The 19,981-nt window shown below is 35.5% G+C and overlaps 2 protein-coding genes across 5 annotated transcripts in view; both read right to left on the reverse strand.

Annotated features, from left to right (window-relative positions):
• Positions 1-790: 790 nt before the first annotated feature.
• Positions 791-1,612, reverse strand: LOC149066692 (uncharacterized). Its single transcript, XM_089253096.1, has one exon. It carries the CDS (start codon positions 1,610-1,612, stop codon positions 791-793), a length of 822 nt encoding a protein of 273 aa, XP_089109222.1.
• Positions 1,613-3,408: 1,796 nt separating this feature from the next.
• The window catches only part of how (protein held out wings), a 38,078-nt gene continuing 21,505 nt past the window's right edge, over positions 3,409-19,981 (reverse strand). The window contains exons 3-8 of one of the 4 annotated variants that reach the window (XM_089253212.1): positions 17,913-18,029; positions 15,433-15,576; positions 15,058-15,148; positions 12,314-12,589; positions 11,270-11,356; positions 3,409-8,987 (exon numbers count right to left, since the gene is read on the reverse strand). In XM_089253212.1, the coding sequence (XP_089109338.1) occupies positions 11,283-11,356; positions 12,314-12,589; positions 15,058-15,148; positions 15,433-15,576; positions 17,913-18,029 (702 nt within the window). In that variant the 3' untranslated portion in view covers positions 3,409-8,987; positions 11,270-11,282. Of the gene's footprint in view, positions 8,988-11,269; positions 11,357-12,313; positions 12,611-15,057; positions 15,149-15,432; positions 15,577-17,912; positions 18,030-19,981 lie in introns of all 4 variants that reach the window. The other 3 variants (XM_089253213.1, XM_089253210.1, XM_089253211.1) reach the window with 3 other exon arrangements.

Consider the following 19,981-nt stretch of genomic DNA (forward strand, 5'->3'; position numbering starts at 1 on the left):
AGATCTATTTTAGAGAAAATTTTACATCCATGCAGATTCTGCGCAAAGTCCTGTATATGTGGCACTGGGTAGTTATCCGGCACAGTAATTCGATTCAGACTTCGATAATCACCAGTTGGTCTCCACTCATTCGGTCCTTTTGAAACCATGTGCAACGGGGAAGCCCAGTTTGATTTCGATGGACGACATGTACCTTGGTCCAACATCATCTGGAATTCGGTCTTGGCAATCTTGAGTTGAGCTGGGTGCAATCTGCGTGGCTTTGCGAAAACAGGAGGACCTTTAGTTTCTATGTAGTGCAAGGTATTATGGGAGGCTTTCTTCGAAAACGGACGAGGTCTCGTTAATTCGGGAAATTCCTTCAAAATTTCATTTATAGCACTGTTTCCTGTGATTGTTTTAATCGTTGTCGAAGGTCCATTGTAAGTAAAACCTTTACACGTGAGAGAAGTGAGTGGATCTATAAGTCGCTTGTTTTTGATATCGACGATGAGTCCGTAGTGAGCAAGGAAATCCGATCCGATAATTGGTCTCTCAACGTCAGCGAGGGTGAAATGCCATTTGTAATTCCGCCGTAAGTTCAAGTCCAATTCCAGGAGTTTCAAACCGTAGGTAGATATACGGGAACTATTTGCAGCGAAAAGCTCAAAAGTTGTCGGTTTGCCGTTGCCTTTGTAAGGTAAAATTGATATATCAGCTCCAGAGTCAATTAAAAACTTCATGCCGCTTTTCCTTTCCATAATGAACAAACGGCTATGGTGAAGACTGCTATCGCCGCCACCGCATGCCGTTACTGCGGGGGGCTTGGACCGTTTCCCTGAATATTTTGAGCGTTGTAAGCGCAGGGGGACTTGTATCTGGAAGCTTTATCTCCGAACCTGCTATGATAATAACACACTTTAGGGTTTTCATCGGAGTCTCGATATCGCGAGCGATTCCTAGAACCAGAATAACGTCGGTCTCGACTGGAGTTTCGATAGCGGTTCCGGCTATTCCTCGGGTATTTGCCCAACTGCTCAACTCTTTTAGTCAGCTCCGAGATTTGCAGTTTAAGGTCTCTTATTTCCGAGCAAGACGAAGCTTCTGCTACATGACCGTAATTGGGTTCGGTGAGCTCAGCTACTCGATCAGCTAACTCGGCTAGCTTGTCCAGTTCTTCACTGCTAGCTGCTAACACCGTTTGTATACTCTTTGGTAGCCGTTGAAGCCACAAATTTTTGAGGAAAGTCTCATCGCTAATTCGCCCTGTCGAAAGCTCGCGCATTTTACGTAGCAACGTACTAGGCTTCTGATCACCTAGGGATAGGTCTTCTAACAATATCTTGACCTCTTTCGCGGCTGAATGTTTATACACAGCGAGAAGTCTCTCCTTGAGTTTCGAGAACGGATCCGATGCGGGAGGATCGTAAACAATGTCACTTACCGTTGACAAGATCTCCACATCTAGGCAGTTGACTAGGTAGTTATACTTGGTTCCTTCGGCAGTAACATGGTTGATCTTGAAGGCAGCGTCAAGCTGGACGAAAAAAAGTTTGATCCTGTCCTTAGAGAATGTCGGCAGTTTCGCGTGGACAGCTTGAATTCGAAGATCGCTCTCTTGCTGTTCAGCCATGGCGATAAGTTCTTGGCAGGTTCGGGATCACGTCCGGGTCACCAGTAAAGGCGACGGCAATGAGAAGATGTAAATTTCATTCTTAAAGACATGAACATTTTATTTACACACACACGGACAAGTTATACGCGACATCCATACTCTATGACGAAATACAATCAACTCATTAAAACGTTCCAAAAAACTCTCTGGCCATCCGTTGCTAGGTTACCATCCATCACCAGGCGAAAAGCGCTACAACGAGAAAACGTGACATCGTGACGTCACAGAGCATCGTTTATGATCGGTCACTACACAGTAAATTGCAATATAGCCAGAGTTGGTGTTCGGTGAAGTAGTATCATGACAATGAAAGTCCTTCAACTGTCATTTTTTAAATGTTTATTTAAATTTATATATAAATTGCATAATTAAAAAATTCAATCATTTAAAAAAATTACCATTTTATTTTTAATTAAAAAGTCTCATTCATAATTGTGAATTTTAAAATTGATATTCAACCAAATCGCTATTCGTCCCATCCAAAGCCGCTTGAAAGTAACTCTCAATGCAGCTTTGGTCTCATCCCTAGTAATTAGGCCGAAATTTTTGAAAATTAGCAGGAAATGGAGTCCCCAGGGGTAAAACTACTACGCAACCAAAATAAGATTTAAGAACGAACCTGAGTACGTGGAGCGAAGTAGTTTTTCCTCGATATACGGAAACTTTTTTTTAAGAGGCTTTAAAGTAGTTTTATCCCAAAAATGAAGCAGTGGGGAAATAGCACTTCAAAAGGGCAGCAAATAGATATTTAGCCAGCATGCCTTTTGCACCCCCCTTGTAATGTTGTGGAGCAGATTCCCAACGTGGGCGATTAAATGTTCCGGGGAGCGGTAGAACATGGGATCCTATGGATTACATGCGAGTTGGGAGAAAAATTCCTGAAGAAAGTTTCCCAACCTTTTTGTCCATCGCCCCTATGTTGTAGAGCAGCGGTTCTCGACCTTTTTTGACTCGCGGAGCCCTTTTAAGTAAAAAAATTCTATAGCGGAGCCCTGTAGGCCAATTTTAATTATTTATCAAAGTTAGATTTATTTTTACTATTAGGAAATTTTTTTTTAAATTTTACTTTAAATTTTCCTCGAGTGGCCGCGGAACCCCAGGGCTCTGCGGAGCACGATTGAGAATTCCTGAAAATTTCGGTGCAATCAGGAGAGAGTTAATCGCTCCACAAAATGAGTTCGCAAAAGAAGTTGAGGTAAAAGAAAACGAGGATCTATCACAAAAATCATATTTCTCCCTTTCTTTGATCAATTTATCTTTCCTATGCTAAAAAGCCCGGATTACACTATAAAAGTTTTATAAAACTTTAAAAAAATCAACCAATTTTAAGTATTGATTATCGATAAGCTTGTTTGAATTTTTCAAGTTTATAAAAGGGCTCCGCGGAGCACCGGTTGAGAACCGCTGTTGTAGAGGTTTAAAGGGTGAAATCTGCGCCTCCTCGTCCGACACACACCCCCCACTAAGTTGCGAATTTGTCCTTAAATGTTCCAAGATGGCACCACTATCTCACTTTCAAAAAAAAATAAATTCTGTAAAGTGGTTCAAACCCTGAACACTTTAAATGCATTAAAAAAAAATTGCCCAACATGGCGAAAATTTAAGCCAGCTTCATTGAAAAGAGGGGAGCAATCATGTTAGTCATAACCAAAGCGTATTAATAATTTTGCGTTTATTTTTGACCAAAGCATCTTTATAATACGCTTTAGACATAACGGTGAAAGTCAAATTTAATTAGTCAATAAACTTCTGAACATGTTTTTGTGTCTTTATTTGAAAGAAAACTAAGTACACTCACATATATAACAAGTCTATGGCTCACTTTAAAAACACATCTGCGTTTAGGCACAATGTGAAACAAATGTTCTTAAATTTGACTTTTACTGAATAAAACAATCACATTAGAGAATCGACGGGAGGGGGAAAAGTTCTCATCCGAGTTTCTTCATATAAACGAACACTTCTCCATACATATAATTAGCACCAAACAAAATGCTAACGAGAGATTCCAACAAAAAAAAATTCTTTTACAGAAATTAAAAAACAGAAAAAAAAAAAAATCAGCAAAAAAAAAATAGCTGCTTTTAATTTAACAAGAAAAAAAACATCTTCGAACAAAAATATTCTCAAAATTCCAAATACGACAGACGATAAAAATGCAAAGAACACTTTCAATATAGACGTACTGTTTGGCACTCACTAAAATACAACAAAATATATATATATTGCTAATTTTTTTTTTCCACAACCAAATTTCACATTCATTAAGTACATAGTAAACACGGATATAAACCGCAAATTTGATTCGAGATTCGTATAAAGTATATATTTTGCGACATTCATACATATAATGTAATATAAAACTTTTGCATTAAGGCACATGATGTTGATTGTAAACTATACATTGCACGAATCTGGATAGATTTATTTTTAATAGAATCGTTAAAAAGGCACATTGGATGTTTTGTTTTGATAAAAAAAATTGATGTAGGCACAAAGATTTAAGGCACGTATCAAAAGTTTTGCCGGGCTTAAAATATTTTCCAATTCTAAATGTTTTCGCATATTGTAGATTCCAAATCTAAATGCAGATCTGCAGATCCCATCAATGAAGTATGTGAATCAATCAATTAACAGAAGCTTATATAAAACTGGAAGACTACATAAGATCAATATATACCTATGATTTCGCAGGTTACCCTGAGCATTCGATCTGAGCTGAACAGGATCGACGATGGTCATGCGTGTGTATCTGGATATATTGCTCTAATATCTCTCAAATAGCTTCTAAAATGTAAAAGTTTGATAAACCGTAGCTGCCAATTTTCTAAAATGAGAATCCGGAAGATTTTAGTGCCCACTTTTTTACTCTCACATATATTAAAGGGATTTACTAAAACTAAAGTAGGGATTTTTCATTAACAAAGTTTTATGAATGTTTCTCTTTGAAAAACATACTATTGCCGATTAGTGTAGCATGGCCAATTATGAAACAAAGTAAATTACTTGTCGTTATAACTCAAAAATCATGCCAAAAAAAAAAAAGCCATCAGGCTAAAAGCGGGATAGACTGAATGAGAGGAACTGTCTGGAATATGTGTGACCATACGTCTTCCAGGATCTGGCTGACCATTGGCGTCACAGCCGGGTTTGTGTACTCGACCACACAGTTTCTTATGAAACAAGTTTGATCAGTCTGTTCTGGGGTGTTTTAAGAACATTTTTCTTGCATAAAACAAAACACAAAAGTCAAACACTTCCGACACTCATGGAACTGTGGAAAAGCTGAGCTGGTGATTGCTGTTTGGCAATTTCCCTCACCAAACCAAAACCTGTTATTTGGCACAATGCCACTAAATTACACATTCTAGAAGGGGAAAAGCACAGGCAAGACTTTTCAAGCAGGTAAAATTTCTTTGGGAAGATAATTTCTCTCTCCAAGTGGGGATTCAATACAAATCACAGCTGAAATTCGGGAGAAAAAAAAACTTTGTAGTCCGGAAAAATTGGCAGCTATGATAGGCTATTGAATTCGTTCAGTGCCATTGTACACGTAAGGACAAATGAGACAAGCTGTCCATTCTTCAGAAAACTGGTCCAAAATTTTTGTTAGACTGAGGAAGGGCCTAAACTTGTGATGAACAGGCCCTGAATTCCCTTCCTGTATTTATTGGCGCAAGCGATATACTTGCATTAGATGCACAACATATATTCACCTAGTGCACATTCAAGTTAAAGATCATTTCACTGTTAGCGCTTGACCCTCACATAGAGATACGAAAGTCAGGCTACCATTCTCATCCCATGGAGATTTAAAAACTTCCAGATTAACACACACAAGTCAATACAACATTTCGTCTATGTACAATGGTTAAGGCACATCAGTGTTCGACCAAAATATCAATAAACATTTCAAAAAAAACATTAAACAGGACCTTTTCCAGATATAAACATAAAATAAAAACAAAAGAAAACTACACCTCACAGTAAATACAAAGTAGCTGAAAACATAAGCGTATCCTCATATTTTAGCTGCTTTGAATGAAGAAAAAAAGCTACCTGTACAATAATCATAGCATACAAGAGGGAGGTATTTCATATGTTAACGGGAACAAGTTTTCATGAAACATGTAAACATACATATATATAAATGAAAAATTTGATCGTGAAGTTCGAAGAGCATTTTTTTGCGCGAGAAACAAAACGCTAAAGATTTGCATCAAGAATTCTAGATGCAGAACCAAATTAAGTAGATATACGAAAGTTTAAGTACCAAAAGTGAAAAAAAAAAAATCCAAATTCACCCACAGCAACTACCCAACCGACCCACCTATCAATTTAAAAATATAAATGCTGATTGAGATTCGCCATAATTTATAATCTAAAGAATTTGAAATCTATTGCAGGCATTTATTGCCTCTAAGAACACATCTTGTCACGTTATGGACTCTTTCTGTTAATTTCATAAAAATACTAGGAGGGAAAGAAGTCTAAAAACTAAAAATTCATTTTAAAAACTATAGAGAAATCGTCATATAGCTGCAAACTTTGGGAATATTTTTGGATGGATCCGAATGATTCTATGTGGAAACTTGAAAAACTTTTCAAAATTATTTTTGAAAAATGGGGATTTTTCATTAATGAATGTAAATTTGTAAGGATTTTTACTATTGGAAAAACATATGCTAGCAAATAGACAACTAGCCAAAGTCACCAATCATCGCCAAACAAAGTTAAATTACACTATACCTGTGATTACCACAGGCAAATCAAATGCATGTAAAAAAATAATCGGGCTCCAAAATGGGATGTTTCGAGTATCCGATATGGCCCTATGTCCCATTATCTTACTGGCTATTGTTTGGCAAATTGTCTTATCGCCTCCACAAAATGAAAACTTCTTAAACGGTAAAAATTCCCATTAAGCTTGTGACGTCATTTTTAGGGAGGAGAACATATGCAAGTCTTTCTCCAGGTGGATTGTTTGGGAACAATTTTTTTCTTCTCCCCAAAAATAGAGATTAACAATTACATTAAAAATTCTCATCTCCGAAATTTCAAAAGTCCAGGAGATAGAGTAGAAATCTGGTAGACTTGACAACCATGATGTACAGCTTCTAGCAGGGAAGGAAGAGTGCATATCCTTTTCAGAGAAAAAGTTACAAAAAACTACTCGGGAGCATTAGCATAAAATATAGCCGAAAATAAAAATTATGTTTATTGTTGTTCATCTACTTGGGTACTTCAGGAGGGGGAAATAGCCACCACAAAATTGCCACAAGGTGGCAGCAGCATAGCCGACTCTATAAACAGAGCCCCATAGCAAAAACGACGTTGACTGTCCATTGTACATGTTAAGTCCTAATACCTTCAAACCCAACAACTGTCTTTTATGGCAAATTTCTGGGATTTTTTCCCCTTCTAGAAAATGTGCGATTCATACATGTCACATGAACGAAAATTTTGACACTTAGTCGCTGGTAAACATTTTTTTCATAAACCTGATTTCCAACAGTTTTTCAAAAAAAAAAATTTCTCAAGTAGCCTACATGTTAGCAATACCAACTTTGGCTAACCTAGATATAATTTCTCCACTTGATAAGAATTTTTCAAGTTTTCACAGATTTTCTGTCCACCCTGTATTATCACTTCATGTTGAAAATTCCAACAAACAAAAGCTCACAATGGGGGGGGGGGGGAACACTTTTGATTAAACCTGAATATTCAAATTTCATATGAATAATTTTTAAACTTCAGCAAAACGTGACAGAAAATTAGTCTAGACACCAAAACACACCAGTTTGATTATTCGGAAGGCAGATCAACAAGAAGCTATAGCTCAACTTGTTTTAGAAAGATGGAATGTTCCAAAAGAAAAAATTTTCTAGCAAAAAAAGCCTAGTTACTAAACAAATACCAAAATTAAATTAGTATTAAACACGTTATCGACAGCTGAAAAGTTTTGCCTTTAGCCCGGTCAAAAACTATATATAGCATCTGTAAAAATATAAATCAATAAGAGTGACTTTTTAATCTGTTCTTCAATGGCATTCAATAGTAAAATTATCAGTACGAGAAATGAAATCAATACTAAGGATTCTCATAATTTATATGAATCACATTCTAAAATCATATCAATAAGTCATAGCTGCTAACCTTGATGGATAAAAATTAAGGATATTTTTGCATTAATCTGATCCCTGTATTAAAACCATACAGACAGATTTTAGAAACTACATAAATGAAAGGAAAATCTGAGGGATTTTTTTTTCCCCATCCATCAAGTTAAATAACTACAAATTCAGATGGTAATTCTAAAACTGCAAGAAAACCACTGAAAAAGCAGATGCAAAAAATTATCGCAAAATCAAAATAGGAGAAAAAGATTCTTAATTTGCCAAAATAGCTAGCAATTAACCAAAAAAAAAATTATACTGGCTGATTAAAACTGAACATAATGCCAACAATTACCACCCAACAGTAGATAAAATTACCTGCCATTATAACTACTCGAATCAAAATCACAACAGAACATTGTTTTTGGACCCAAAAACTGGATAAATGGCTATGAAACATCATTTGATTTGACTATTGAGATTACATTTAAGAAAAGATTTCACCTTCACTTGCCAAAATGAAGCATTATGACAATTTATTTTTCATTATGGCAACTGATGTCACAAGCCTTTTTGGAGGATTTTTTTCCTGTAAAAAAGATTTTATAAACTGGTAACAGAAGGACTTCTTCGGAATATGAAGGGGATACATAGGCGCTAAATTCTTGGCAGCTGCTATATATCCTCTATGGCAGCTATCACAAGTATATGATCATAAGAGCAACAAATTAGTTAGATCAGAATTTAAAGGAAAAAAAATTCTCGGATAGAAGGCAAAACTTTTCAGTGAAATCTAAATGAATAGGGATAACTTTCCCCTAACAAACAAAAAAATAAAACTGGTTTCCAACTTGAAACCTCACGATTAATTAATATAATAAGGTGAGCAACATACAGAGTCAGGTATAGAAAGTCAAAAGAAACTAAACTTTTACCGCATCATTGCTTGATAGTTCAGCAAGTCTTGTCATGTCTTACAGCAGCAACACACACCACGGTTAGTTGATTATCTTCGAGATACAGGGTAACAATAAACTGAACAGAACAAAGAGGTTGCGATATTTTTTAACAAGTATTCATGGTATTTGGTGGTTTTTTTTGTATATGTCGAACTTTCTTTACAGAAAAAAAAGATTTTCACTTGCAGATCATCAATCAGTAGGTTTCACAGGTGGGTGGTGGGTTAGTGGTTGCTCAGCCATCAGGTGTGCCACAGGCTGGGGTTAAGAAAAAAAAATGCGAAGAAAAATTTGTTAGTCAATGTCAGTGGATAATATATTATGCTAGTTATGTGAGAAGCAGTGTTCAACAGTCACACACAAAAAAAGTGTGAGAAAAAAAACTATGGAATTAGTGTTACGGACAAAAGAAATGTCACTACAATACATTCACCAGTTATAAGAATTGCCATGGAAATACTATATAGATAATCTAATTCAGAGTGACGATGGTAGCGCATAGTGCATAGGATAGGTGGGAAGATTGTTATCATCGCGCAAGAGACTAACGCTCGTGTGACACAAAGCATCTTTTTTTTTTTTTAAGTTTCCAAATACACAAATTGCTTCCTGTAGACATTAAATAAGCTCTGAATAATACCAAATTATGAACATCGATGTGCTGATGCAGAAACTTAATATAATTTCACAATTAACCAGCTATAGCAACTTTTATCCTATGTTATTAACTGGACAGACCACATGTGCTTACTTTTATAGGTGGATGTTATGTTAATCGTATCTTATGTTTCCATCTTGCAACTTTCGATGTCAGGCTAGACAGATGACTTATCTTCATGTTGCACTCACCAGACACTTATAACAATAACCACCCTCTTTCTCACAGCTATCTAGTGGCCTTTGGCATCATACATGCACCAGGCTAGACTGAAGATGTTGTTCCATGTTCACTCCCAATACACTGACAATGAAACCACTTGTACCATCTCATTCAGCTTTTAATACATGTCAGACTAGGCAGATGTTACACTTGTTAACAATGAAAAACACTGGTGTCATCTCATTCTATCTAGTAGCTTCTGGCATCTCGCACTAGATAGATGTTGGGGATGGTATGCCACTCTCACCCATATACAAACATACACATCAACTAACAAAAACTTATTTCATTCAGATATCTAGCAGCTTTTGATGTTTTACATGTGTCAGGCTACACAGATGAATGTATTATCGCTCCTCACAATACACCAACAAAAAACCCTCAGTTATCTTTCATTCAGCTATCTAGCAGCTCTGGATGTGCCAAGCTAGAGGGGTGTGGGATGTTATTTTCATGCTGCAACACCATATACTAATAATGGAAAACTCTTACAGATGTTGTCCCCTTCAACTATAGCAGCTTTTGTTGTATATATGTCAGACTAAACAGATATTGGGAGGGATGTTATGTTACACTCACCCATATTATAATGGAAAAACAAAATGAAAACCCAATTTGTTCTCATTTGGCTATCTAATTTTATCTACCAGTTTTTGATGTGTATCCAGGAGGCAGATGGACATTATATTACACACTCACTAATGTTATTCAGTAAACTAGCTAACTTAAACTACTGTAACTGCCAAACTTTTATTCCCCAGCTTTTGATGATATACATATCACTATATACCAATGGCTCATCACCAAACTCTGCTGGGTGTTATCTTTGTAACTTCTGCTCTTCTTATGTTTTATGGAAGTATGAGGCTTCACATAGAGTGCAGATGTTATCTTCTCTTGGCATTGTAAACTAAAAGCTCACTAGAAAATTGCCACCAAACTTTCATTTGAAGATTATTCAAAGTTAGGATGGTGTTAAAAACTTCCTGAACTTTAAACTCATTGCAAATCCACAATGAATTTTTGAACATATAAGGAATTTTAATTTCAATCACATACTTGCATTCTTCATATTATGGTTTGTGATTCACGTTAATTTTCAACGACATTGTAACTAGAAGATAACATCTGTTATGTTAAGCCGAGCATCAGAAAGCTAGATAGATATCAGTGGTTCGTGCCATTTTAAGGTACAATAAATATAACATGAAGATAACATCCTATCTGCCTAACCCAGCAGGCATATGTAACACCAAAAGCAGTTAGAAACAGACATTAATACATTGCCTATAAATAGTTTGCAACTGGTCTTTTGCATAAATAATTGTAGGAAAAATGTTGCTATACCTGGTTAATTGCAAATCTAATACATACGAAATGCAACAGCAAATACTTAAGCAAAATTTATATTTCTTTGAAAAAAAAAAATGGCCCCAAACAAGGAAAAATGTGGGTGGGTTCAGCATATCCTTGTAGAATATTGCTGTTGATCCACATTTGAGACTTTAGAAAAGTAGGTCACCGTCTCTATGTTCTAAAAAGTTACCATAGTATTTGGAATTAAATTTTCACCCTACTCTCAAGATATACTGTTCCCATTCTTTTTGAATGTTTAACGTGTATTAAGAATACCGTCATAAAGGCTTTTGCAAAAACTAACCTCGGTTTATAGATTAAGTAAGCGAGCCAGCCCGCTGATACGGATGTTCTCGCAAAGCTACATTTCTTCTTTGCTTAATCACTGCACCTGCATAAGGAACACATAGAAATGAAGCAAACAAATCCAACACATCATTAGTAAAGGAAAAATGAATAAATAACACAAATACAAACAAAAAAATTGTAAAAGTTTCAACGACACAGAACCGAAGTTAAACAAAAGGAAGCAAAGTTCATTAAATTGTTCGTATCAATTTTTTTAATAGATATAAAAAGTTCTCAAACTATAAAATATTGCGAAACCTGCGAAACAATATGTACAGCTAATAAAAAAAATATCCAGCAGAATAGCTCGGCCACATCACCCCAAAAAAGTATTTCATATAAATATATAATAAAGTACACAACAGGTACAACAAAAGCAAAAAACATGACAAGTGAATATTTAATTTACAAAGGAGGGGGGGGGGGGGAGAAATGCCCGTCTTTTCAAGTCGTAAGCACAGATTCACAAATGTTTAAAATAAGATATAAAAATATATTGGTTTCATTCCGTAATAAAGTATATATACATATCCCTGAGTCTTATGTTTCAAGGATAAAAAATAGCCCCATATAAATTTCACGAGTACATAATGTATATAAAACAGCTATATATAATATTTCTCTTGTAAATGGAACTATATTTAGGCCATCAAGGCCTACTCAAATAGGCACCACTTCAAAACACTCAAATAAATATAAATATCGAAAACTGAAAAAAAAATGAGCAAAAATGATTAGCAATATCACAGAATTGGGAAATAAAATGCAATTTTGAGTAGATTCGATGCCGCTGGCTAAACGATGATCCCATAGATAGTACTATACATCTATATATATATTTAATATACATTTAGGGACTATAACTACGTGACTAAGTGCTGCTGCACAGGCTCCCATAATTGGCAAAAGAGAAACACAAACAACCAACAACATAACAAAAACAAACAATTAACATGCAAAAACAAAAAAATTGAGACAACTTAACGTCCGAACAACCCACCAGGTGCTGTGTGGTCAGCTGTCGCGTGAGGATATTCAGCGAGCAACGGGGAATGTAGGGCTGCATAGTGTTGGTAATCATTATAGGTGGCATACAGCAGCCCTGCATCAGCTGGAGATATCAGAGGGGGAGGGGCATTGCCATTTAGAAGCGCCGCAGTCGTTGGGACTGGGATACGGGATGATAGTATAAGAGGGGCTCCCAATGGTGTGCCAGCAGTACGCAACGGATTAGAGATTGCCATAGGCGGTGCTAGCAGTCTAGTTGCCTCAGGTTCTGTAAGAAACATGTAGATGTCTGTAAATTTGAATAAAAAACACATTAAAACCAAATCCTGGACAATAATCAAGGTCTGTAAAGTGAAAAACATTTGAATTAGTTAAGACATGAACCTCAAAATCAACACTTTGGTACAACATTGTAGGTAAAAACATCCCCTATTCAATAATGTATGATTGCAGCAGAATTTCAAAGATTTAAATAATGGTTTCGCGACATAAAGAACTTCTAAATCATAACCAATAACGTTGCCTTAATTAAAGGATGTACAAAGAAAAATCAACTGGTACAAGGATCGCCCAAAAAGTAAAGATACATCAGCAAATGTACATGTATGGGGGCCATTCAAGTATTACAGCAGCATCAATGGGGGAGAGGGTTTCAGATTTCCTGACTTTTGATGGGGGGTTGAATGCTTAAGTCATCAACCAAACCTTTATGAAAATATGAAATATTCTTTCAATGGCATCCTTACCGGGAACGCCAAAAACAAGAAACCCCTTTTTTTAGTTTGTGGACATCGGAACTAACATTCTCTTACTGATATGGTGCTCAGACTCATGTATATTTTTCAAAGGCAATCTAATCTGAGATATACACAGAATCGACCTTTGGAGAGGGCACAAAAGGCTTAGTGGGTGTGTTGCAATGAATTATGTAAAGCAAAATTTTCAGCTCTTAGCTTTCAAAACAGCATTTAAATTAACTATTAACACATATAAAGGTATTCTTCTGATACTTTCATTTAAAATAATTTTTCTCCATCAAAAATAAATCTTTGATTCAAGGGCACAGGAGGATCATGGCTCCCCCCACTCCCACATTTCTGATCTCCAATGTGTGTTAGGTTGGGGGGCAGATGACAAAATTTTACTGACAAGGGGAGGGGGATCAAAAATGATCAAAAACCTGACATATTTGAATGGCCCATGTATAATCCACTCAAAACTTTAGAAAAACACCCACTACAATTTTTGGTTATGTTATTTTTCCATATGATTCTCGCCAATATCCAGAACACTCGTATACTATGTCCTATACCTGCTTCTCCGTCCTAGTCATACAATTCTGTTCTACTAACTTGACGCCAGAAGTTTATTTCAACTTCATTTTTGATTTTGTCAATGTAAATCTGGAAGTGTTATCCAACAAAATGTTATTGCTTCAGAGACAGAACCAAAGTAATTGCTAAGCTGCAAGTCCAAACTTGTGTCACTGATGATTAAAGACATCCCAATTTAATCCAATCACCTCGTATAAAGAGGGATTCACGTCCTTTCGTAACCGGGCCATTCATTGACGTGAATGCCATGTGCTGTGCATAAAAGTTATCTTGGAAGTTAAATGAAGATATACAACAGAGCACTTGTGTTAAATGCCAACTAGGGCTGTCACTGCATGAAAATGAAATCCATACAAAAACTAATGGAATTTAACGCAAGTGCTTTCTGTTAGCTATCTTGGAAGTTTGACTTAAGATATAACACTTTATACATGGCGGTGGCACACACGTCAATGGAATTGAAGGCCCAGTTACAAAAGAATGTGAATGTCACGTCATAATAGTTGATTGGGTAAATTCCGAGTGCAGTGTTTGCATGTAGGGTATTTGAATTAGGGTTAATTGGGCATTGATGCCGCACAAGCCAAAACAGTCATAAAACAGCCATAACTATGACTGACAACCAGATGTAAACACGAATAACCCGTAAAAGTGGTTACAGGGATTTGGCAATGTGCAGCAGCATCACTGTGGAGCCATGAAGAAGTTTTTTCAATACAACTAAAAAAAATGGTGAATTTCTTGGCTCAGTGTTACTAGGGTGTTATTGCAGTTATTTGGATGCATGACTATCATTCCTGCATTCAGAGGTTTTGTGGCACTACTTTGTTACATTTCATTAACTCAGTTCCCATAAATGAAAGCAATTTCTTTGTAAATATGAGCGTCCAGATATTCACAATAAAAAAATATATGATGGAACCCATGTAACATTTGCTATAGTAATCACTTCCTACTCCTATGAAACTTCCAATTAAAACCCAACATTCTCATAGCAATAACAAAAGACGAAGACAGCAAGGATAAAACAAGAAAACATGGTTGAAGCAGTATTGCTAATACAGCTCAACTTTGGTGTATGGCTGGAATGATTTTACTTTGAACACTTCCAAAGAATTTCTATTTGATTCATGGTCAGTATTTATCAACCGTTTTGAGCCCACAAAAACAGTAAAATATTTGAAGCAGTTCAAAGGACCACTAATTTATAGAATGTAGGTGTAATGTCTAATCTTTTTTATTTGAACCCATGTGAATATTACTGAAATTTTTAGCATAGAATCAAATAGTTTTCATTTCGTAAAAAATCTGATGGAAAATAGGTTTTGAAACATTGTTGTAAAGTGATTTTGAATATTGAAAATATTTTGTATGATTGAATATTGTAAAAAAAAGTCTTTACTGTTGTTCTTGCCACTGCTATCCCTATATGTGCCATTAATTATAGCAAGTTCCATGAGTTGTCGTTTCTTTAGTTCATCTTCTCCTTCCGTCTGTAATAGGAAAAACAATGATTACACATCAAAATTACGAAAAATGGAGCTGGAATTCTGGAAGCGATTTGCAAATCCATTGGAAATAAAATTTTAAGTACGGCGACAACCTCACTATACCCTGTTCATCATGACATGTATCAATGCAATCGAGAAGCACATGCTCATTCAAAAGGACTATCTAAATTATAATGCAGCTATGCAACTCAATTTTTATTTGCATTTCAAGACACACAATGATGAAAAGAGTATAGATGAAAGAAACTATGCATAAGCCCACTCACAACGGGTATAAGAAGCTTCCTTATCTCTTCAACTGCCCGTTGTAATTTGACAGCTGCTCGATTAGCAGTATCTTCCACTGTGATGAGGACGTGGAGCTCATCATTCAAATGCTCCCAGTTTTGTTTGCCTCTGTTAAGCTCTTCCTGTGAGAATCAAATAAGGAATGAATAATTTTGTAACATTTAATAATTTAAGATTTTTATAACATGGAAACATTTAGCTGTTCTTAAATAACTGTCGATTCCATACCCAATCTTAAAAAATAGTCGCTATGTCTAGTTTTTTTATTATATGGTATTACAGTTTTTTGAAAATCTTGTATTAACAAGTGGAGAGGACATCTTGCTCTATATATGTTGCCATCTGGTGGCCTGTGACATTCACGAGTTATTAGTTGATTGCTGCTGTCGTTTATATACGGAACCATTTTCAATACCATGTAGAATATAATATGGTGATTTTTGCCACTAAATCACACGTACATCTCGTCCACAATTCCTCTGCTGAACTTTTAATGAATTTGTAAACATTAGAATGTTCGTGTAGCGAATCAGAAGTTTGTTTAATGCTTGTTATGTGTAGTGCTGCATCTAACTTTTTAGAAAAAATTTCAAGTGACAACTTTAAATGATTTTTTACTATTACTTAACCAAAAAAAAAAAAAAAGAAATCCATACGCATACCCCAAAGCAGAAGTGCTGAAAACTGACATATGTCACAGAACAATCATTGCTGTTGCAGTGCAGAACAATCCCTGTGAAAACTAAGAACTCTTCTGCGTAGAAAACAAGATTACAGAATTTTTACCGCACAACATTGTCTTCTGAGAGCTTGTTGCTCTGTGTGAACAATGTAAAACATTTTGCTTCAGGAGTCACAGATGCATCAATGTTCCAAATAGGTTCGCTATTTAAGTTCATCACTTAACGTTAAATTGGGGCTGATCATAGGTGTTAGTGCATGCTGGGAGAGGGAATGCAATACGAGCTATTTATATAGATTCTAATTTGAATGGTTTTTTGTTAACAAGAAATTTCTTCGGAAGAAAATGAGTCATTTTTGCTCTGGAATTATTAGGGTCTGTGTAATCAATTCAGTTGAAGTTTTGAGGTGTCATTGTAAGTTTGCATCTACTTCAAAAAAGTTATGTCACGGTTAACACCAAATATGCATTCCGCTACAAATACAGAGGACACCAACAGGCAACTCACCGAAGGGGTTGACAGACAGAAATGGGGGTAGGGGAGTGCCCACATCTAACTAAGTGGCATAAGTATACAAAAAACAGTAATAAGCACATAGCTAATTACTATTGTTACTAGAAATAATTAATGTACATAGCCTGATAATCAGGAGGTCTGCTGTTAAAATCAATAATAATGATCAGAAAATCAATCTAATACACAATATTTTTATTTAGTCGGCCACACAAAATCACCTTGCAGGCCACATGCAGAAAGGGGGGTTGGCCAATAATTATTGATACAGAAAAACTAAGCAAGATTTTTTTTTTAATAATTGCATTTGAATTCAGCACCCAAAAAATTTGTCTAAGAAAACTTCCACTCACGTTTTAAAAATTTGTTGGCCAGTGTAAATCAATCCCACCACTAATTTATAGTTGCCCATGTGGGTGTTCTTTCATTGAAACCCATGTGAATATAGAATATTTATGCGTGTCAAACAACTTAATTTTCATTTAATTCGTATCAAAGTTTAAAGTCTGTCAGAGAAGAGGACTTCCACTGAAATGCAGATGGCAGCACCAGCATGGAACAAGCACAACTTTAACATAAATGCATTCGAGGTCACGCATACTCAGAACACTCATTCCAGCATGTATTGATTCGCTTCTGCAGAGGAATGTATACGAGGTGCATGTAAGGCCAAGTAGTAATAGTGATTACGAGCCTGAATAATTTTATGCATGATTATTATTACTGAATTGGAAGTCTGAAGACAACACAAAATTTTCATAGTTTAAGTCAGCATGTCCACCAACATGGAAAGGGGGTTCTATGTACCGGTTTTCAACTTCTCAAACGATAGATTTCAGATTGTTTTTCTAGGAAAAAAATCATAGCTACTTTCTAATTTTTTTTAATTCAGATTATTCAAACCCTTTTTGATTGGATAGATCACCAGTAAAACATACTGTGACACCCTGACTTATCTTACATCCTATAGTGTCACTCACTATAACCAGTCAGGAACCGTTTAACGTATTTAAAAAAAATTGGAAAACAAGGTCGGACATTTATTCATATTGAAGCAAAAGATTATAAAGAAAACAAACGCTACTTACTGTGCTCGTGGTCCTGTAAGCAGATTAAATACATAAAAATTGAAAATAAAAATTTGACAAACAATTCTATCATTGGATATGCATTTTTATTACAGAAAGAGAAAAGTTATCCTCTCTAAGTGCATTTTTAAATCAGCACACACTATTAAAACCTCATTAAAAAAATTAAAATACCTTTTTCTTGTCTCGCATAGACCCTTTTCCTCTGACCATAATTTTACACCCAGTCTCTTGCTCGAGCTGCTTTGCCGTCATGCCACGTGGTCCCAATATCCTTCCAACAAAGTTGTACTGCAAATAGATTTTAAAAATTTTGATCACTGATCAATATAGATTTAATATAAATTAGCTCATATTGAAAAAAAATTCTAGAGTCCACTCTTTAAAATATAACGTGGCAGCCAGCACAGACACAGCTGCATGATGTGAAGCACAAGGTGTACTGTAAGGAAGGCCTATAAAGAATTGTTTTACTAGAAATGATACACGCACAGAAATCATTAGCAACTACAGCCAATATTAAGTAATATGACCAAGGTCATCCACTCATGCTAACCTAGCAAAACATCTATACAACTGTGGCTACACAGATTCGTATGTCCTGTGTGTGAAGACAAAACTCCACTTTACTACGTAGGACTTTGCCCTGCATTCTATCCCGAGAAGGAACTACCATCGCCTGGTGATCACCAAAGTAAGTGAAATAATAAATACAGCCAGCATTTACAACTTCGTAAATTTTCTTAATTATACTAAACACTTGATCTCATGGCGAGTCAATTTTCTGCTGTGATCCAAATTCTAATTCAGTTTTTAAATAACTTCATGTTGAGTTTCTGGCCATATCCCTGGAGGGGAGAGAGAAAGCGAGATCTCTGCTTCTTTTCCCATTCGCAATTTAATAAAGTTCAATGCGAGCACCTTTAGCTACTCTACAGACATTCACGCAACGCTATATTTTTTACCAAGTGTTTAATATTACAAGCATTTCACATTATTGAATCAACTGCTGCAGACTTTCAAATCATGTGGAAAATATCAAGTTCATACAGAGTGTTCGACATGTCTGATTTTAATTCAACTAGCTTATATATACAGTAAACTGTGTATGCAACAATATTCTGTGGACCAAGAAAAAATATTGCAGAGGAATTATTGTATCAAAAAGCAATATTGTCAATGAAAACAAATGTTGATAGCACAATATCTTTTCTTAATCAGCATAGTTGGTGCCGCCAGAAAACAAGTTGAGTATTTATCCAGTGCAAAAAAATTATAATTGATTAGCTCATTTCTCAACCTGTGATCTGCAGGCAAGAGGTAATTAGTGATAACATAGGTGGTCCGCAGACAGACGATACAATTACTCACCCGTTGCAATTGGGTTTATAGTAATATCTATATTTGGTTCAAATAAAATTATACCTCCATACTTAGGTTCGGCATGTCATTGAAGAGAATGCAGAAAATTGTGATCTTAAATACAGGATATCCAAATTTTGATTAAAAAATTACAATTCATTTCTTTAAATGTAATTTGCTAATTACTGAAGTTGCTGAAGGGTGTGGGAAATAAATGGCTACCATAAATTGCAGTAAGCAAAAATGTATTTAACGAAAAAATATTCAAATGATCTGATGGCCATATTTCATTAAGAAAAATAAAGTTTGACGAACTGGGATTTTAAATAATCCATAAATTAAGGGACATCGCCAATTGTGCTTAAAAACCTTGTCAGAAGTAGGCACAACCACCAATTGCTTTTAACTACTTCACATACAAGCTTTTGGCAACCTTTTTGGATCATCCATATTTCCAGAATCAGTGATAAATCTGGTAATCCTAACCTAGCCACATGTTAGAAAAAGCAACAAAGAAAAATATGTATATAAAAGGAAACCGAATATAGTTTTTTTTACAGTCCTCCTTTCACCTTCACCTTCCATGTATAGTAAAAATTTAGGAGCCTAGAAAAGAAAAAAATTTCAGTTGATAATTAAATGAGGGTAAAATAGGGTTACTATAAATCTTTGTGATGGTGAAAAGAGGAAAAAAACTTGTTTGAATTTATTCCACTGGGCCTTGGACACAATATTACGTCTGTGGGCAAAAAAAGATTAACATTTTTAAAAATTGAAGACAAAATGTTAAATCTGGCAAATATATATATACAAGATCAAAATGTATAATTGTTACATATAATCATCATATAATTTATGTTTCGAAAACACTGTATGCATGC

This window comes from Pholcus phalangioides, unplaced genomic scaffold (assembly GCF_987345545.1).
Source record: "Pholcus phalangioides strain wild (caught in Gottingen) unplaced genomic scaffold, Ppha-v1.0 ptg000032l_1, whole genome shotgun sequence".
In the NCBI taxonomy this organism is placed as follows: Eukaryota; Metazoa; Arthropoda; class Arachnida; order Araneae; family Pholcidae; genus Pholcus; species Pholcus phalangioides.

Bases quoted from the DNA above. Each gene is read 5' to 3' on its own strand.
- LOC149066692 (XM_089253096.1), bottom strand. From the start codon at position 1,612: ATGGCTGAACAGCAAGAGAGCGATCTTCGAATTCAAGCTGTCCACGCG.